At 40.8% G+C, this 20,525-nt stretch overlaps 2 protein-coding genes across 3 annotated transcripts; both read right to left on the bottom strand.

The window, feature by feature from the left end:
* Positions 1–1,108: 1,108 nt before the first annotated feature.
* spef1 (sperm flagellar 1) lies at positions 1,109–7,997 on the bottom strand. Its single transcript, XM_019870614.1, has 7 exons — positions 7,621–7,997; positions 7,063–7,174; positions 6,336–6,483; positions 6,225–6,270; positions 4,845–4,929; positions 3,855–3,960; positions 1,109–3,156 (listed from the first exon to the last, which is right to left on the bottom strand). Exons 1-7 carry the CDS (start codon positions 7,727–7,729, stop codon positions 3,019–3,021), a joined length of 744 nt encoding a protein of 247 aa, XP_019726173.1. The 5' UTR covers positions 7,730–7,997; the 3' UTR covers positions 1,109–3,018.
* Positions 7,998–8,513: 516 nt separating this feature from the next.
* adam8a (ADAM metallopeptidase domain 8a) lies at positions 8,514–20,183 on the bottom strand. Of its 2 annotated transcripts, XM_019870609.1 has the most exons (25): positions 20,076–20,183; positions 19,872–19,969; positions 19,708–19,781; positions 19,561–19,639; positions 18,157–18,233; positions 17,632–17,836; positions 17,329–17,406; positions 17,157–17,225; positions 16,513–16,682; positions 16,341–16,422; positions 15,108–15,250; positions 14,839–15,016; positions 14,668–14,757; positions 14,359–14,554; positions 13,842–13,923; positions 13,588–13,765; positions 13,425–13,511; positions 13,264–13,348; positions 12,290–12,398; positions 12,004–12,202; positions 11,142–11,189; positions 10,978–11,034; positions 10,341–10,391; positions 10,188–10,268; positions 8,514–9,519 (listed from the first exon to the last, which is right to left on the bottom strand). In XM_019870609.1, exons 1-25 carry the CDS (start codon positions 20,119–20,121, stop codon positions 9,475–9,477), a joined length of 2,607 nt encoding a protein of 868 aa, XP_019726168.1. In that variant the 5' UTR covers positions 20,122–20,183; the 3' UTR covers positions 8,514–9,474. The 2 variants fall into 2 exon arrangements, with proteins under 2 accessions (XP_019726168.1, XP_019726169.1); XM_019870610.1 differs by lacking the exons at positions 19,561–19,639; positions 19,872–19,969; positions 20,076–20,183.
* Between the last annotated feature and the right edge of the window lie 342 nt (positions 20,184–20,525).

Below are 20,525 nucleotides of genomic sequence, written 5' to 3'. Positions count from 1 at the left end.
CCCCCCCCCCCCTTGGCTTGGGACAGAGGCAATTGCCTTTCTTGCCTAGTTTTTTTTTAAAATACTGAGCGTCTGACCCAGATTTCATTACTTTGTTCAAACATATGAGCAAGACAAATAAGCCTTGCTAACGCTAATATTGATGTTGACTGTGTTCAGTTAAATGGGTGGTCTGGTGCTGTCAGGAAGTCGGGTCAAGTCCCTGTCTGCTGAAGCCCACCACATTGAGGGTGTGGCTGCTGGTGTGAGGATCTGGAATGATCCTTAGATTCAAAAGAAGAGTGACAGGGTGATTCAGTCATCAGTGCAGCTTTGTACTCCGCTTCTTCTCCATTACATTCCAATCCTGTGTGCTGGAGTTTCACACTCATGCTAAAAACATCACCTTTCCGAATAACTCTATTTTTTACTGCTCTTTCACTGTTTTCTGCCCCTTACTCAGCTCTTTGTCATTCAACAATAGACTCTCACAAGCCATAGTCGACCAATGACCATTCATTTTATTTAGACTTTAAGCTTGTTACTTTTGCTTCATTCTACATAAATCAACTCGTATCTGTTAGAGAGCATTTTTTGAGAACACTGGTGCCTTCATTTACAATTTGAATTTGTTCTTGATCACTCTTCCAACTAAAAGCAATTGCGTCGCAAATCATCTTCCTCATTAGAAAAGGCCATCAATCCATTGTAGCCGCGCCAAAACACCAACAAAAACCTTTGAAAAAAATTTTGGGAAAAAGAATAGCACTAATGCTTTAACAACGGGTTGTGTGCCTTGGCCATGCGGGTGCCGTAATAATACAGACAGAATAAATACGGTACTTGAAGATGTTCACAACTAAGTGGCTCAGGAAGCTGCAGAAATATTAGTCATTTTTCGTAGAAGACAAAGAATATATGCTTGTGAGTATTGTCATATTGTCTATCTACATGTGTTATTGCACTTTTTGTGTTTGCTTGCAACTCAAGACAAAAAAATGGGCTGAGCTATAGCTACTATCTCAAAAATTTATATTGTGCAGTTGTTCTGTGTTTTGGGGTGGGGGGTTGGAAAGGATTTATGGTATTTCCATTCATGTCAGTTGGAAAATTACTCTTATATTTTTGATCTATCAGAATAGTGATTTGATTGTGGAATCGATGAGAAATTCGTCATAAGAAGCGTATGTGAACTGTGAAGCACATGTAAGCCACTATTAAGTCAGCACTGCTTGTATTTTCACTCTTGAAAGCAGCACTTCCACTTGCAAAAGAATCAGTATTGTCTGTGACTTTGGTGAAGTATAGTATGTTTATTTTCTTTGGCAAAGGGGAGCACAAATTCTGCCTGGCAACATGATCTTGTGCAAATGGGGGGAAACGGCCAGTATCTGAGTTATGTTGTTTATATCTGCGAAATAGCTAGGACGTTATTTTCCTTGTGAAATGTTAAATAATGATAGAGACTGTTTTATGGTTTAGTCTTGAGTGCTTTTCTTTTTTCAAGCTAGCCTGTTCCAAAATGACCTACTTGTGTCAGATTTCGAACATGAGCAAATGCTTTCTCATTAGACCAGAACAGGCCATGATGCTGAATCATCAATAACTTATTCTTACACCTGTCAGCCTCATCTTAACTGTTAACGGTGGTGAAAAATGTGCTATCAATAAGCAAAAGTCACACTTCCAACGGAAACAGGAGTTGCTTTAAAAATAAGTTGTCACACTTTTAGATGAGTGTGAGGAACTGACAGTGCTTGTGAGTAAACCTAACACTGCATGTCATTGTGTTCGCAGCTTATTTCTCAACAAGTCACGTTGGGAAAATAAAGCAGTTAGACAATTTATTGAGCACGGGGTGGTCAGACGGGACAAGCTGTATAAAGGATTGCAGATATGTTTAAAAAAACAAGCACATTCAGATTTCACGCAGAGCAGGACCTCATTATATTAAAAAAATGCATCAACTCAATACTCTCTACAGTCTTAGTAAATCACAATAAAGGAAAATAAATATACTGTACAGTAAATCTCCCTCACTTAAAACTTTGATAAACAGATACAACAAATAAAGTTGCTGGTGTATTTTATAGTCTTCCCTTACAAAAAAAAAATCCTTATTTGAATTCACTATTAATTGTAACTCAAAAATCATTTTCACCATTTTATGGATGAATAAGGCATGCATTCGAGAAATCTCGAAGGATATTCTAGAACCGGACTATATTCGTGTTATTTTTAAGTATTCTTTACTTGTTAGATCTTAACTACAATGTACTAGAAGTACTATATATGACTATAAAGAAGGATCCCTTGCAGTATATTTTAAGTCAATTACTATTATATTGTTGTAGGATACTTACGTTTATACTTAATTACAAATAAGTTCGGCCGATTTTGGCCTATAAGAGTTGCTGAACTTGTGTTCTCGTGACAATTTAGTCAGCCTATAAGAGTTTCTGAACTTGTGTTCTCGTGACAATTTAGTCAGTCAATTTTCCACTAACTGTGTAATACTTTTGGACTAAAGCCTACAAAATTCTCAGTGTTTTCCTTTAAAAAAAAAAAAAAAAAAAAAAAAACAGATGGTGCTATGTCACAACATTTTTCTGGAAAAGTCCTAAATGTCACCAATGCTCATTTCCTCTCGCATCAAATGATTAACTGTTTTTGTTCTTTTGTCTTTTTGAGGCTTTTTTTTTTTTTATATTTCAAAAATCCTCAACCAGACTCAACAAGAAAAGATTATAAGGCTGAAAAGAATTAAAGTCCAAGCAGTGAAGTCAACTGCTAATGTTAGCTAGCTACTTCCATCGCTAGTTGCTGACTGACTTGCTACTATATGGGTCACTTTCTGGCTTATGCCATTTGAGAGTAACTTCTTTTTCCACTTTTGTGGGCTGAAAAAATTATTAAAATTCCCATTATTTCCAATAGGGAAAAAAATCTTGGTTTGACTGTGAAATATATGAGACCTTTTTTTTTTTGTTGTAAGGGATGAATTGAAGATAAGCAAATCAAAGTATTGCTTTTCAGTGCTTAAATGCTGTTGGGTTTAGAATCCGTGTGCTTTCCTTTCAGACAGGTACACATCTCCAGATTGTGCCTCATGTCATCGATCCGCATGTCCTTTAGCTGTATCAGGCGCTCCAACTTGCTCACCTTCATTTGCAGGATCTACACACGCACACAAGCCAATGCAGAGAAGAGAAAACAACAGGCTCAACTCAACTCTCAACTCAACTGTATTTATAGAGCACTTTCAAACAGCCATCGCCGCACACAAAGTGCTGTACATGGAGCAACTAACATATACAACAGTAAAGCAACAAATCAGTAACAAAGACGGTAGAGAGCACCAAACAGTAAAACTAAGATCATAATTTGGGTCATGCTGAGTCAAATGCAAAAGAATCCAAGTGGGTTTTGAGCCGGGTTTTAAAGATGGACAGCGAGGAGGCTTGCCGAATGTTCAGCGGGAGTTTCATTCCAGAGAGAGGGACCAGGCAGTGCATTGGATGAAAGTCAGCAATGGGCGAGGAAAAAAAAAACAAAAAAAATAAAAGAGGAAGTGTTCCACATTGTGTCCTCGTGTCGCCCCTTGCCTCACATGCAGATGTTGTCACACATTGAGAGTTATATCCGCTGAGGTAAAACTGACTCACTAACCACTGCTGACACAGCTTGTGCCATATATGTGGGTGACACACACACCTGCAAAATGTCTGTATACCTGCTTTTTTCCAGCAGAATGAAAATAGGAAGACAAGTCAAGCGATGTGTTTCCCAGATTGAAGTGTGTGTGGTGTGTGTGTGTGTGTGTGTGTGTGTGTGTGTGTGTGTGTGTGTGTGTGTGTGTGTGTGTGTGTGTGTACCTCCACTGTCTCCTGCAAAGCCATGGCTGCATGCTCTTTTTCCTTTAGAATTTGGCGCACCGCTGGGTCCATGTTGGAGTAAAACTGAGCTGTGTGTTGTAGTTTGCTGCAATATCAAAGGCCAAAAGATTTTTTTTTCAAAGTGGATACGCAAAAAATCCACACACCCAGTTGAAATGATGAAATGAAAAAAAAAAAGATGAATCATGTCAGACATCTTTCCATCTTGAAAGTGAACTGTGACGAGACAATTCAATTGCAAAAGAAAGTCAAATCGTTTCAGGGAAAAATGTTGAATAGTTCACGCTTCATCAATTACACTGAAACGAATTTCTGTAATTTTACTGTGAAAAAAATATTTGTAAAATACCGTGAAATAAAGTTGTATTACATAAATATTCATTAGCATTGAAATCAGTCTGTCAACAAGAACAGTCGGTAACTGTGGTAAGATGCGGTGTTAAAATTGCGACACCAGCCACTGTTTTCTGATGATAACATACTGTAATTCCAAAGACAGTAGTATACTTACTTAATAAATTACAGTACAGTAAATTACTGGCGTCCCTGCTGCCAACAATCTACTGTTATTTTACAGAGAACTTCTTTACAATGTAGAGGAGATTGGTTCAAAGAATTTCCAAGCCGTTCAATGGCACAGCAGTGACAGAAACAAGAGATGGATTTGCCAAAATTGCTGAAAAGACCAGAAGAAAACTAGAGGAGGCTGTGAGAAGTTTCTGGCAAGTACTGGCCGTGTCAAACACGGGACAGCAATCACCCGTATTCCTCATTCGTCTTTGCTTGATGGACAGCTTCTCTTACAAAACATACGGCATACCTGCAGTAAAGCATTATATCATTTTGACCTGAAGGGTGTGTATATTTATGCAACCAGGCTATTTCCTCCCGTAGGACTGTAGTTTTTTTGTTTGTTTGTTTGTTTATTTGGTAGATGACAGTGAACCACATCAAGTTTTATTTTGTTACCTTGTCTCCATTTTTAATTTGTCATCCCGTTTCACCTCCTCACGTACCATCTCGGACAGATATCGGGCCTCACACTGACTAAACTCTGAAGCAAAGAGAAGAAAAAAAAGTGACACTCCCTCCACAATCATGTCAGCTCTTTGAAAATAGGTGACTAGTTTGCTGTTGTTGGACACACTAAGCGGTCCAGTAAATCTTCCCAGCCCAAACAATGGGGGGGGGGGAACAGAGAATGACCGTGATGAGGAGAAGCAGAACAAGGGAGGGAAGGCCTTGAAGTTCTGCCATGCTGATCTTTAGTCAGTGATAAGGGCATCTGCTGATATAAGGATGTGTGCTCTGTGTCTCTCTGTGATAGCACGCAGGGTGGAGGAGGAAAGAGGAGCTGGTCTGAGGTCAGCTCACAAGGTTGTTTGGCGGGGACGGATGAGGTGCGAGAATTGGAAGAGAGCCGTGTCAGCGGCTGACGCCCAAAAGGTTGCGACATTTGCTTATCATGTGTGTGTGTGTGTGTGTGTGTGTGTGTGTGTGTGTGTGTGTGTGTGTGTGTGTGTGTGTGTGTGTGTGGTCACGATGATCTGGACAGGAAGACATGCACTTACGGGGCGGGTAGCAGAGCGGATCAGGGGAAAATCCTCTCGAATCAGCACGTAAAAAGGTATCATATTTGAGCCATTAATCGAATTCAAATCGACGTCGCAATGTAGTAAAATGCAATTTTCAAATTGCCACGGCTGCAAATTTGTAAAACAGCAGCACTTTGGCAACTAGCCAACAATTTTTGAAAAAAAAGAGGCTTCGCGCCACTCCCATCAAACGAAGACAATTACACGTTTTCGATTTAAAACGACCAAACAATGTTTCTGTCTGAACGGCCCCCTAATTTAATGCTAACATGGAATGAAAATTGACATGCTTAACAATACTCACAGTCATAGATTCTTTATCCTCCAAGAAATGACTAATCACTGTGATAGAAGAAGAGTACTTTTCTTTGTTTGTGTCTGCGTGACTGCATCATCTATGACTACCTCACATTGGCCAAGGCGGGCACATCAGATGGAACAGCACAATGAAACGGATTGCAGCATTAAACCACAAGAATGTTTTTTGGAAACATATATTTGTAATACTCCAGCTTTTTCCTACATTCCATGCATGCTAGGTTAGAATTGTCTATTGGTGTGAAATTGTGAAGTTTTCAGTATATGTGCGATGTGATTGGCTGGGGACCCATCTAGAGCGTACCACGCCTTTCACGCCAAGTCAGCTAGGATAGGCTCTAACTCACGTGCGACCCTAATGAGGAGAAGCAATATAGAAAATGGGTGGGATGTAGTAGGAATTCTCTTGGAGTGAAAGAACCAAGGATAAAGTTACCTGTGAGGGTTTTCTCTGGGTTCCTGGTGTCATAGTATTCCAAATCCTGCATTGAAAATAGACATTTAGTGATGCACATAATACATTTCAATGTAGCTCTACATCACATACTGATATAGTGTGTGGCTTATGGTCCAACTTCTGTTGTATCTTCTCTCTGAGGCCACTCAGCACACTCTCGATCACCCCCGCGGATCGAAGTATAATCTTCTTCACCGACTTCTCAGGTACGTGGAAGTTCAGCTTGGAAAACACCTTCCTGTGTTTGCAAAACTGACACTGAACAACGCACGCACACATCTGTTTGCAATTAGGAAAGGAGCAGCAGATGGAAGGCGTTTTATACCGACTTGCATGTTGTGATGATTAACACTACAGGGATCCTCGGGGGCTGGCCCTGTGCCCTTGAAATGGTTCAGGACAATGTTTGGACTGATTCTCACGGCCAGATGAAGAGAGTTTAGCTAAGTTCAGCCACTGAATAGCTTGACGTGCCCACTGGGAATGGTGGGGAGGGTGGCACGAGACACTGAATTCCCATTGTGCCCATTTTCCGTCAGAATGACTATATTTATGAGCTATACTGTGAAAAATATTTACACTGTGTGAATTTGTTTCTCAGTCATGGCCAAACAAAGACAGCACAGGAACTCTCAAGTCAAGTATGTTTAGGATACACACTCACTGGCCACTCACATCATTAATTACCATTGCACATCTTATGCAGCAGTGGGAAACCTACATCCTGAGGTCTGTGTATGGCCTGCAAGAGGATTTGCCTCCATATCTTTTTTTTTAATTTGATAGATGAATGCACGGACGATGTGTTGCATCTCGCCTGTTAAGGAGGTTCCAATTGCTGAGTTTTTGCTGAGTGGAGCTGGCAGGAGTGTAGTTGTGCAAGTCGATAATCTTTGGGAAGAAATGTTTGACGACCTCAGCCACCATCACTGCGGACAGAAAGCCAATACATTCATGAAATATTAACTCATATAATGTTATGCAGAGCACACAATTAACTTATTTGCGTAGCAGTGTAGATGGGGCACAGGCCCAGGTACCACTACTGTTTTAAATTCGATTTGTTGGCCCAGAAGTCTTTTTTCTATTCATCGATCCAGTCTATCCAATCCATCCATATTTTATATATATATAGGAACAATAAAAAGCACGCATCATTATGAATAGTCTACTCTTGTGACTCAATACAAGAGGTACATTAAAAATTCACGTCCACTTGATGTGATTTTTGCGCCTTCGCCTCAATGAACATAATATGTTTGTCATTGTAAATTAAAACTAAAAACTTTTATCTTTGTCAAAGTGCATTCCACAATGACTTTCATTACATTGATGCCCGAGTATTGGTTTTTAGCTTTAGCCTAGCTTGAAGTACCTCCATCGCTGAAGTCATTGGCGATGTTTCTTTTTGGTCTTGAAAGACGAATTTTATCTATCCACGCGTACAAATCCTGCAACTCGTCCTCGTCTAACTCTCGCTCCATTCGCTATTCGCGTATCTTTATGTCTTATGAATTCAATTCAAGCACGAGACGATTTCGCTTGGTTGTTTTAAGCGGTTGCTTAGCAACGCAGCGTATGGGGCCCTTGCGGAAGGAGCACAATTACGTCAGCAGACGTATAGATTACGTTATGTACTGATACAATGTGTTTTATGCATGGTTTACCGACGTTTATAATTAAACACACCACATTAATTAGGCAACGAAGAAGCGCACCTCTCACTGCGACTTAAATATGTGCATTTTTTCCCAAATCTTTTTTAAATAATTTTTTTCAGCTTTTCAAAGATGAACATCCATGCAACAAAGAAAGTGTCCTGAGTCTTGCAAGAAAAGCATTGTTTTTCATTGAAGATGAAACTAAATTATTGAGAAATTATTAAATGAATAAATTATTCCGTCTCAGTCTCAAGACTGTTAATGGGGTTTTAAAAAAAGGCCTTCATTTTAGAAAGATAAAGCAATTTTTGTTACTCCCAAACCTTTTACAATTGATCAATTAAGAATTTTCGAGGAGACTGTTCAAAAAATCAGGCAATTTTAGATACCGATAAACGCTGCAACTGATGAAACATAATATTTTTTAAAAGGTGAAAAAAAGTAATGTCAGCACGTTGTTTCAAAGCAATTAGTGAACATTTAATGCCATTGCACTGATTTTATTGACGAGCCTGTTCACGGCCATCAAGTGCTATCTGGGAGCTTCTATGGTATGCAGTAATGTACTATGTTAATGTCCTCAAATAATTGCACAGAGGAAAAAAAATCAAGTTTTCTGTAATTTTATTTAAACACATGCATGCACACACGATGGTCTTTATAAATAGAAATGAAACTCGGATTGAAATTTGTGTCCTCGTTAAATTAGTTATTATTACTTCTATAAGCGACAATGTGACGACAACTACTGCATAGAACATACAATTTTTTTTTTTTTTTAATCCCTTGAGAAGTTAAAATTGACTTGGGTTGCAATGTGAAAAAGACAATTGTCAAGCACAAATTTGTACATTCATACAGTCCCACAAATGGATTCAAGGCAAATTCATACAATCGACATCAGTGGGTCTCCAAGTCTGGTCCTGAGGGAGCCCCTATCCAGTCTGATTTAGATGCTTCCCTAGCTCCAACAAACCTCATCCAAATGAGACACCATTACCAGGTTTGTGCGCAGCTTGCTGATGAGCTGATCATTTGACTCTGATATATTGGAGCTAGAGAAACATCTAAAACAGGCTGGGTAGGGGCTCCCGAAACCCCCCTCTACGCTCTGTCCTTTTATCATACAAAAATATTTAAAGTGCCCACGTTGGTGCCACATTTAAAAACTTCTCTTAGTACCAAAACAATGAAAAAAGAGTTACAGCATCAGCAGTGCAATCATAAAGCGTTCACATATCTCAGGATCGAGGAGAAGCGGAAGAGATGTTTCCCTTCAAACAGATCATCGTCGTCTCATCATGGTGGCGCAGCAAAAAGAGCTGTCAATCACAGTTTTAAAAAGAAGCAAGGCAGATGGTGGTAATCCTCACGGCGTAAGAAAAAAATAAAAAGAAAAAGAAATTCCGCTGATTTTTGTTGTTGATCCTTCAGCTGGGTCTCATCCCTGCATGAACCTACACCAACGTCTCCTGAGAGCTTTTTTTTTTTTCTTCTTTTTAAGTCCTTGTAGGTGAGATAAGAGCATCAGTATCTGAGGATTTCAGAAGTGGAATGATTCCCCTCGGTCATCTGGGTCTACTGAGTCGAGTCAGGGCAGCTTTTCCTGCAAGCTATACACATAAATACAATCAGCAAGCACACATCAGAAGCATCTTTCAATGCAATCTCTTCAGACGTGCAGCCAGTGATGAACTTAGCACTTTTGTTGCTTCATTTAGCCACTTTACAGACAACCGTAACATCTTACCGCGAGAAGCACTTTAGCAACAAATTTAGCTACTGTTTGGAAACCTTTCACATCATTTGAAAGGTGACTCAAATGCTAAAACACACATCTATTCACTTTTAAATGAGAAAAATATTTCTTTTCTTTAATCTTTTGATAAGTTTAAATATTTCAACAACCAGGGTTGAAACCAAAGTATGGAAAGAAATTTATTTATACATCCATTTTCACTATTGCTTATCCTCACTATAGCGTCACAGGTAGCCTTGAGCCAATCCCAGCTGACTTCGAACAAAGCAGAGCACAATTAGTTGACAACATTGTGTCGATGTCTTTTCTCTTTTTTTGATTTTTTTTTTTTTTTAAACATACCGGATATGACTTTTCAGGGGAGCTAATACCAAGCCACTGCTAGTTCATTAAATCGCGATATTGGGATGATGGCCAAAATTCCACAATCGTGAATGCAGATTCCTCGGGGATAACAATGAGAGTCTGACAAGACGAGGCGTGGCGGAGTTAGCGAAGCACCGCTGTGGTCTCGAGACGTACCAGCTGAGTGTGAGGCAGCTGCAGAGGGACAACGGCGGGCTTTGGCTTCACTGGAGGCGTGACAAGTTTTGGCTTTGTGACCTGTGAGAACTCAATTGATTACATCGAAACAACAAAAACATTGGCCACGTGGATGATTAAGTCTTGACTTACTGGTTTGGACGTCAGTGGCGGAAGAGGTCTGGATGGAGGTAGCGGCCTAGCCTGGAAGTAATCACAAATCAATATGTGAATAATCACATTACACGTTTTGGGACACGCCTCTTAATGATTACTATTTGGCTGCTAGACCCTGAAGTTTCCCCTGAGTCATAGTGCAGGAACAATGTGGGGAAGGCCCCCTTTTTTCTTCCAACCCTGTACAAAGCCAGCTGATTTTTGCTGATTTGTTAAAGATAAAAAACAAATAAAAATGCATAAAAAAACACCTGCACGCTTACTTTCCAGACTTAACTTTGCGCTACAAAAATAAACTAAAATTATTAAGCAGGGGAGTAGTACCCATGGGGATGAGAGTGTTTCATAGCCCACCCTTATAATAGGGTTCAAAGTTCACAGTTTCGCCACAGGTTAGACACGTTTGTTGTTAACAAGCACACACACACACACACACACACACACACACACACACACACACACACACACACACACACACACACACAAAGTTTTCATTTATTGATCATTTTGACAGGCAATTCTGTTGATCCATATAGTCAACATGAACTGATTGTATAATTAAAACGATTCACCATTTTGCGAACATTTGATTCCAGTCGATTTTATACATTACCTCAGTGTAGATAGGCTTGCTTGGCACTGCTGGTGGTTGCAAGAGTGGCCTTAAACCCTAAAAGAAAAAAAAATACATGATGTGACTGAAGTAGGAATATAAACACTGAGGATGATAAGAGTGGCTTTCGTGGGGGTTCTGTGCTAATGTCTGGATCAAATTACCTGTTGGATCTTTGATGGCTGAGGTACAGTTGGTTCCTTTTTGGGGGGCTGTAAGACACAACAAGGAGGAAAGAAAAGCATGATGAGTGCTTCCCTAGGAAGTTGACTTTGTAAAGACTTGGCTTAGTGACCGGAAAGTAAAAGGTTCCAGACACAATATGGGTCTTTTGGGGGCAATGCTATCGAGACAATTATGAAGGCTTGTGTCTGGGACCCCAAAAATATGTATAATTTTCCCAGGATACACACGCTGTATGACTGTGTTACATTCCTATCAGAAGTGGCTGTCACTGAAATCGATTGGAAGCTACGGGTAGGTTTAGCCTGAGATGCTAACGGAATTAGAACCATCATCATGTATGGTGTCAGATTTCAATTCAGTGAGAATCTAAAGGATACAGTCCACGCGTGCGTTTTGCTCACATGAAGAGCAACACAATTAGTCCTCACTACAATTACAGCATGAGGTGTCTTCCAAAGAAAGCGGTTTGACTGTACTTTCGTTTGACACAGTTTTAAACTTGTCTTTTTACTTGTTTGACCTTTTGCAATGTGAAAATGCGAATTGCATCACAACCTGCACATATAATTAAGGTTTTTATAATGGAGACAGCTGCAACAAATTCATTCACTACACATACGTTGTGGGAATAGATGATTTCATTTTTAACCTTTCCTGGTTCCACTGTATCCCAAATGCTTCATTTATTGACCAGTTTTGTCTATTAGACCATTTTAGTCTTGATGGGACCCTTTCCCTCACAGGATTTCCTCATAATCCGAACCGGGCAAAACGTCCTGTTTGTTGTTGGCTTTTAAAACATTTTGAAGAGGCAAAACCTACGCGATCTAACTGACGAACCTCAGGAGCTGTTCTGCAGGCTTTGAACCTGGCATTCGATGGTCCAACCATGGAGAAGGAATGCGGTTTACACACTTGAGTAGCCGACGACTCCACAAAAGTTGGTTGGCTGATGGTTGTGGAACGAAGGTGAGGGCTGCCCCGCGCATTGCCTGATCGAAACAAAGGATTTGTCTGTCCTGAGGTAGATGGGAGGCATCTGGAAAATAAATACCCACAGCAACTAAGATAAAAAAGACATGAAGGCTTATTGATCCATCAAGGCCAAGAGAGTTGAATGTCAAACCTCTTTGAAGGTTGTATTTTCTGGCAGCAGCACACGGAGCCCCCGATGAGAAGGGTCGCGACTATGAGCAAGCTTACAGCCAGGGACACAATAAGCCCCATTCCCCCGCCTGTAAAAATCACATCACATTATCAATCTCCATTCGTTGCTTGAGGGTAGCGACAGTAAATGCTGCTTAATGTCATTACTGTATCTACGAAGGGGAATTCCACCAAATCACTTATACTGGTGCCTCTATTTGATCACAAAAGCACATTTGTCCGACTCCATGTGGAATACATTCCAAGTCATAAGTGTCAAGGAAAACAAGGCAGAGTCACAAAAACCCCCCCCGACCTTCTCATCAAGTTCACCTACAGGCACGTACTGTATGTACAGTGCGATATCAGTGCGATTCGCTTCGTGCTTGTGTGATTGTTCGAGTTCATACATGGTTGATTATACTAGTGGAGCCATTCTGTTTTTGTCCTTTCTTGTTTTTGTATTCCTACTCCTTTTTTTCCTTTCTGTATCTTTTATACGCAGAAAATAGTGCATCATTTTTGTTGCTTTATCTGTAAAATGTGACACTCAGCACATTATTGTTTCCGTTTTCCATTACAATCATGATCCCTGCACCCTGTAACCTGATCACGTGATAAGCTGTCCACTGTATTAACCGCTGTCCCTGAAAGGGTGAATGTCTGTGTCTGGAAAGTACCGTAGCATCTGAGATCATTAAAGTTACTACCCGTATTTTTTCCTCATCTACATGAGGAAGAGTTTTCTGCATTTTGGGGCACAGCGTTGATCAAAGGCATGGCCACTATTTGAGAAAATCCTCTACAAATTTGAGCTTGGACACTTCAAGCTTCAGACCAGCATTTGCTTCACGCACTACAGTAAGGATGCCGGACACAAAGTAAACATGGGGGAATCTTCAATATTCACACAATCACACAAAAATGATGATATACTGTGCATGAGTACAGTACCGTCGGACACTTGCGATTCCAGCACCTCACAGTAAGGTGGAGCCCAACCAGGATCGCAGTGACACTTGCTCTGATGGTTACAAACCTGTTGGAGATCAATTCAGTCAGATACTTCAAATATTGAGTGTGCGAGCGTGTGTCTGTGTGGGTAAAATATTCACCCCATGGTTGTTGCATTTGGTGGAGCAGTCGTTGGTTCCGTACGCTCTTATGTTTGTGATGTCTTGACACTTTTGGTTGTGGCATACCTTCAAGATGGATCAATACACATGTTAGCGCATATTGTCTGGAGCAGCTACAATCTAAAGCGACAGTAAGTTTTACCATATTGTTGCCACACTTGGTACCGGTGGGCACCATGCCCAGGTCTGCAGGGTAGTTGTCTTCAGGGTTCATGGTCGCCTCGTTACATTCCTCATTTCCTACTTTGTAAAAGGACTTCCTGGATGTCACTGGGAACTCCCACCCTCCCGAGCAGAAAAGCGTCCCGCATGATTGCTCTCTGCGTACAAAGCAATCAATCACAAAGTCAAAAATGCAACACAATTTTACTAAAATGTCATTGTGTCAAAACATACTGGCCAAAACATCTACGGGTAAACAGGCTCTTTCTGCAGCCTCCGTGCTGATAGAAACAAGCATCTGCAGCGACTTCAGCATCTATAATACAAGACAAGTGACCAGTCTTGTTAAACAGAATCAATACTGTCGTTTTTCATGAAGTGTGCAAGGAAATATTATTTAGTGCATTTAGCACATCTCGCAGAGAGGACTCACGAAGTGCTTCGTGTGGTTAAAATATGAAATCACAAACCTTTTACATTCATATCTAATCCAATAAAAACACAAATAAATCTCATGAATCAAAATAAATTAATCAATTAAGTCTTATTGAGAATAACTGCCGACAAAATGTGTTTTTAACTGCTTTTTACAGATTCCAATGGAAGTGCATTTCATAATTTGGAAGCAACGGACTGCAAGGATGGGGCACATCCGCCATTTAGTTTTGAGGTTGGGCACAGGAAGCCAGTGTAGGGAAGTGATATAGTTGAACTTATGAGAGTTAGACCAAAATATATTTTTGTTTTCTACCTGGTCCCCAAAGTCTCTTGCAGTGTTGCTGTCGCGACGGACACTGTCCGTTGTAGCAGTATCCTTTCCCACGGTTGCATGGCAGCCCATTCTGGGCGTAGGCGTCGGCAGGACAGGAGGCGGACAGTCCAGAGCAGTGCTCTGCCAAGTCACAGTTTCCTGTCTTTGGCCGACAGACGCTGCCAGACGCTTTGAGCTGAAAATGGCCATGGACCACAAATGCAATTGATCACACACAACCGACGAGCCTGCAAATTGTCACGGCCACTACTAGCGCGTTGAGTCGACGCGTGGAGAGCGCATACGCACCTCACAGTTGTGGCAGCATTCACCCTCGGCACACTGGGCTCCTGTGCTAAGTTTGCAGTTGGTAGCGTTGCAACAGGGATTCTTGCATTCCTTGGAAGTCAGCATTATATTACAACCCAGCCTTGCTTGTTGAGATTTGGTCATGTAAATGTTTGTGTGAGTGCAGCCTACCTCTACAGTTCCGCAGTCACACTCCTCACCGGGCTCCAGGAAGGCATTACCGCACACTGGCCCACCATAAAGGCGACTAGTAGAGGGGGTATCCAACAGACACGCTGGGTTGATCTCCTCCAGGAACCTGTTGAGCTGCTGCTGGCTGCAGCTGCTGAACATCTTTGGAGGCACGGAACTAGAGGAGCATTCAAGATGCCCTGATGTTTACTCGTGTTTGAGAACACAGTCGTACAAATCAGGCTCACTCGGAGTTTAAATTCACATACCCGACGCTCTCTGCCATAATGCAGCCTTTTTTTGATGTCAAAGAACCGCAGATACAATTCTCCGTATCGTGAGACAAGCCCAAGTTGTGACCCATCTCGTGGGCGATGGTAGAGGACACTCCTATTGCGTTATTGTTGTGGTCCTGTGGGCACAGAGGAGGGGTGTTAAGACAAGTGAAATCGAAACACAGTGGAGCCCATGAAGTCTGGCACCCACCCACATTTACAAAATATATCTATATATATATTTATATATATTTATATTGCACTTATATTGAATTGTGTACAGCTCTCTTCTGAAACATTTATTTTTGTGCATGCAAACACTTTGTTTTTTCTTCTTTCTACCCCCCAATTTTGCTGCTGTAGACTGTCAATTTCCCCAGTGTGGGACAAATAAAGGATATCTTAAAATACGCACTCAAACTGCTGTCAAGTTTATCTATGGACTGAATGTTCCTCTTTTCCTTATCTCTGACTGTTGTAGAAATTTAGGAGACTTAGTCCAAAAAAAAGGAGAAGAGGAATATCCACCAAGTCATATAAAGTAAGCATCAACATATGGATTGTCACTTGACTTTCGAAATAATAGTGTTGTTTTTGTTTTGTTTTTTGTTTTTTTTACAATTATCTACTGGTATCTTTCACACTTGCATAACATTGAATTATATTCAAAAGTGCATGTTTTTTGTTAGTTTAATTTAATATTTTGGTCTTAATTAATTGTTCAATCGTGTAAGGATGAATCTGATCTTGAGGCGATATAGACAAATCGCACTGTTGAGTCTGTCTTAAATATCAAGAAGGACAACATGACTTCATCTATGGGAAATCGATACCTCCATTTTGGCACAACTCTTCTGCACAACATTACTCTGATCAATATGCTGCACTGTTCATAAATTATATACATAGTGTATGAGCTGCAGTCTATCTAGGTGACTTTTGGGTCAAAGGCGGAGTCTACCTTGGACTTGCCACCAGCCAATCATAGGGCAAAAATAGACACAACCATTGTATACAGTACACACACACACACACACACACACACACACACACACACACACACACACACACAGAGTAAATTGATGTAACAATAATCAATCAATCATCCATCCATTATCAATTAATATATTGTTAATTTGACCAATTCGTGGATCCAAGACAGCCACCGGTTTGTCATGGTCTTTTGATGATTATACATGACTGTATGAAACAAAAGTAAGCAGCCACCTCATTGACCGCTCCCGAGCTCGAGGTGCACATTGCATTTGTGTTGGCCAGACCGACCGTGACCCCTTCGAAATCCAAGCCTCTAAACAAGAAAAAGAGAACATTTTTCACATACGAGTCAGAGCAGATGAGAGACTCTTTGTGTGAGCCAAAAAATACGGCTGAGTCTTACGTGATGAATTGTGCGTTGTCATGCTTCATCCTCGGCAGGAGGTTCCGCTGGCGCCACTCGAGAAAGCGGCTGAGGGTTTGTTCAGGACTGGAGCTGACCTCTATTTGATCTCTGTACGACCAGATCTCAAGTCCAACCAACATCACTCGGACACCCACAGGACGATACAGCTGGAACACAATAGCGGAATGCACTTTCAAAGGGAAAGCGAAAAAGTCGGATCCCTCGATACAGTTTGTGAAGAAAAGTTCAAAGGCGAGTCAGACATGACGCTACGAACGACATGAGCGGGGATCATGCTGTCGCAGACCACCACTGCTGGGTCTACTGTCTGATGAGTCACAGACATTGGCCCAAATCTGAGAGAATATGTAAACTTGCAGAGTGTGATATGTGTGAAACTCCTCTGCTTAGGTGTTAAGATTCACAGTTGAAGTGCGAGAACTTCTCCTTTTAATCACTTGGAGGGAACAGACCGTATCAGCACACTTTTTCCTCAATTTCTGCTATCCAGACGCAAAGCAGGTTGTGCATGCACATGAAATATTCCCAGACCACATAAAAAGAACCTAGGAGTTGTGTGAATTTGAAAAAGAACCTTTATCACGGTACTGACTATTTCTGTCTGTGTGAGGGACACGTACCCTGTCAACGTTGTTTGCTATTTCAAGCACTCTGGCCTCCACTGTCCCTTTATTACCAAACCTCTTGTACTGGAAAGGAAAACATTGACATTAGCAGATATGGGAATGCATATTGTTGATTAAAATCAAATATACGGCAGGCTATTTTGGATCTGAGAAAGAGGAATCAAACCTCTGTGTTGTCGACCACCACGGCGAGCTCCACTGTTCTGGGTTTTCGTTCTCTATCTCTGGTCTGGCCTCTGCTTCTCTGAGGAAGTTAGATATTTTCCAAGGGAAAAAAATACATTAGTACAGTCGTAAAAGATATACAGTAGGGTGCTTGGAATTGAAGGTATGGGGATTATATCCAATCATCGGAGAATTTCGATAATCACGCTGAACTGAATAATTTTGTCGTCTGTGTGGATGTAAAATTGAGTGTGCTACTTGGCTGCAAAATGTATGTATGTGTCTGTGCTGCGTGTGTCTTTACCAGACTGCTGAGCTGGAGCAGTCCAGACGGACGAGCGATATGATCATAGTACATGGTTGTGTTTCCATGGGAACAGGAGCTCCTCTTCCTTCTCAGGTGTTTATAGTTGTAAATTGCATGAAGGCCCTCGTCACTGTGAACTTCAGCCTGCTGTGAGGCCAGGGGTTCTATCAGGTACGTCTCATCTTGGAAGTGCACAAACCCCCTGTAGGGAAAAACAGGAACTTCAGGGACAAAGCAAACACGAGAATTGTCCTCATATTAAACTGAAATCTTGTTCATAGGAAATACTTGAGGTTAAGACTGAGACATCTGGATCTCAAACACAGTCATACTCAATCTTATTAATTCTCGTGGAGGAACTGGCTGGAGGGGAGTCTGTATTTAACATGCTGGACATGAGTCATGGTGGGCAGTCTCAAACCATTATGGTTTTCAATGAATTTGGCATGCCATGCTATGGCAACGATAACCTGTTTGGAATTACGTTTACCGGATGGGAAGCAGGGAGGCAAAAAGACTTACTTTAATCCTGAGCACAGCTCCATGCTGGCAGAGGAGTCGTTTACTCCCACGACGTGTCCGTGGTAGTAGCAGTGATTCTGAACATGTCAGGAAGAGACAGATTTGAACACAAATATCTCAGTGACAGCAGAATATGAACACTTTATGAGTCACGGTCAGAGGGAAAGGAGAAATCACGAACATACATTAGCATTACTAATCAACTTCCTGTGTGAGATGTCAGAATTAGAGGAAGGAACTATGTCATTAAGTACCGGTAATCGACATGTCCACCTCATACGTCAAATCATAGTCCACTTGGGTGGATATGAAGTAAATTGAGAAAAGTACATCGCGGATGGGTATGATGCCACAGGATTTCCTGTACTTGATGAATACAATCTCCTGTGTTGAAAACATTACATTTAATGATGCCACAGGATTTCCTGTACTTGATGAATACATTTAAATCATATGAACACAAATGATTTGGACACACTGTGAAATTAATAACTAATCAATCCAGGGTTAGACTGGACCGATAATTCTCAACTGGTAGACCAGCCATCCATCCATTTTTTTATATTGCTTGTCTTCAGTGGCATCGCTGGTGGGCTGGAGCCTTTCCCAGCTGACTTTCCAATCACAGAGCACATACGGACAAACAACCATTCGGACTCACATTTAGAGTCTTCAATTTAACTAACGTGCATGTTTTTGGAATGTTGTAGGAAGCCGGAGTACATGAAAAAAAAATACGCAAGCATAAGGAGAACATGCAAACTACAGAAGAAGGAGAGGGGCCTGGATTTCCAACCTTTGAACTGACTCAAATGTATTAATCTTTACATATGCAAATATCACGTTGACTGAAACGAAGATTACACATGTAATTAGTTGCAATCACGTGTTTATGAAGGCTATTTAAAAAAAAAACAATTATTTGCCTTGTCTGACTCCTACAAAAGTGGGTCACAATTTAAAGACCATGGGAAAATGTGAGTCCCAAAGGGAAATCATTTGAGAACTGCTGAATTATAGCCTCTTTAGTCATGTAAAGTCCTTATCTTATCCAGACATGTCGGACCATGTTGAGATTCCAACTTTGGGAATCACTTGGACATGCCTGTTTCATACAAAACAAGACCCATTGAGGCATTACTAAATGAATTCAATCTCTCTCTCTTTCACCCACACACACACACACACACACACACTCTCTCTCGCTCTCTCTCTCTCTCTCTCTCTCTGTATATATATATATATATATATATAAAACCATTATTTGATGATTACATTATCTTATTCATGGATTTGGTAGGCTGTGACCTTTACCCACCCTTGCCTTACATGAATACATTTCAGTCATTGTAAAAACATACGCCCCTAATTCACAACACACAACCCTCATGAAACAGCACATACCTCAAGAGCAGGCGTCGCTGTTAGTTGGGTGCCTTGCTCGGAATAATGTGTCACAAAGAAGGATTTTCCAAGAAGCTCCCTGAAATGATCATTGTGATTGATGTACACGAATATGCACTCAAGAAGACAACAATAAAACTCTCTTACCTATTTCTTTCCAAATGTAATGTGCAGTTTTGTCCTGCAATCCTCAAAGAGTACCTCAGTACATCAGGATACTTCTGCACAACATACACAATATTACATGTACATGAGAGATTTCAGTGGTTAAAATGAGCTGCAGGGTGTGTGTGTGAGGGAAGGTGACTTACCTGATGGGTGGCAGCAACAGTGATGTGAGATGAATTCTTCAGCTTCTGAGGTATCACTGTTTGATACTTCATCACATGAGGTAGAGTCCACACACTCCCTGCAAAGAGGAATATCCCAATGAGCCAACAAAGAAAGAAAGAAAAAAAACTATGAAAGAACATAGAAAGCGAGAGATATGGAAGGAAAAAGAAAAAGAGAAATACCCCACGCGGAGAAGAAAATCCATATCACATATCCAAAGTGGGTCATATTGCTCGGACGGACTCAGTCATTGTGAGCTGGAATGGTCCGAATGCCGAAGACTATGCCTTTCTCCGCCCCTCTGTTGTAATTTCCTCAAACTGATCCTCTGACGCGTAGAAATCCCAAGTGAATAAAAAAGAAAAGACCTCCAACTTTACTCTTTAAAAACCCATTAAATATTTTGTATGACACCGTGTATGTTAAAATTAGGACCTATCCATAATGAATAAGATTGTATCATTCGGTAAAAATTCACAAAGCTACTTTAAATCCCAAACATTAAAAATACAAGCACAACGAATTCAAAATGATTGGTCATCTGATGAAATAAGAAATATAACATATATACGGCTGCATTGAGACACATTAATGGGGCATAATAAAATAAAATTAAATGTAAAAAAAAAATC

The sequence above is a fragment of the Hippocampus comes genome, unplaced genomic scaffold (genome assembly GCF_001891065.2).
Source record: "Hippocampus comes isolate QL1 unplaced genomic scaffold, H_comes_QL1_v1.1 scaffold76, whole genome shotgun sequence".
NCBI lineage: Eukaryota > Metazoa > Chordata > Actinopteri > Syngnathiformes > Syngnathidae > Hippocampus > Hippocampus comes.
Note: the sequence above shows the minus strand (reverse complement) of the source record. Positions and strands in the feature narration are given on the sequence as shown.

Coding starts and splice junctions, on each gene's coding strand:
- spef1 (XM_019870614.1), bottom strand. CDS start 7,729: ATGGAGCGAGAGTTAGACGAGGACGAGTTGCAGGATTTGTACGCGTGG. Junction 4,930..6,224: donor CCCAGAGAAAACCCTCACAG/GTAACTTTATCC, acceptor TCTTTGCTTCAG/AGTTTAGTCAGTGTGAGGCC. Junction 3,961..4,844: donor AAATTAAAAATGGAGACAAG/GTAACAAAATAA, acceptor TTGATATTGCAG/CAAACTACAACACACAGCTC.
- adam8a (XM_019870609.1), bottom strand. CDS start 20,121: ATGACCCACTTTGGATATGTGATATGGATTTTCTTCTCCGCGTGGG. Junction 17,837..18,156: donor GAGCTGTGCTCAGGATTAAA/GTAAGTCTTTTT, acceptor TTTTCCCTACAG/GGGGTTTGTGCACTTCCAAG. Junction 9,520..10,187: donor AGCTGCCTCACACTCAGCTG/GTACGTCTCGAG, acceptor TTATGTGTATAG/CTTGCAGGAAAAGCTGCCCT.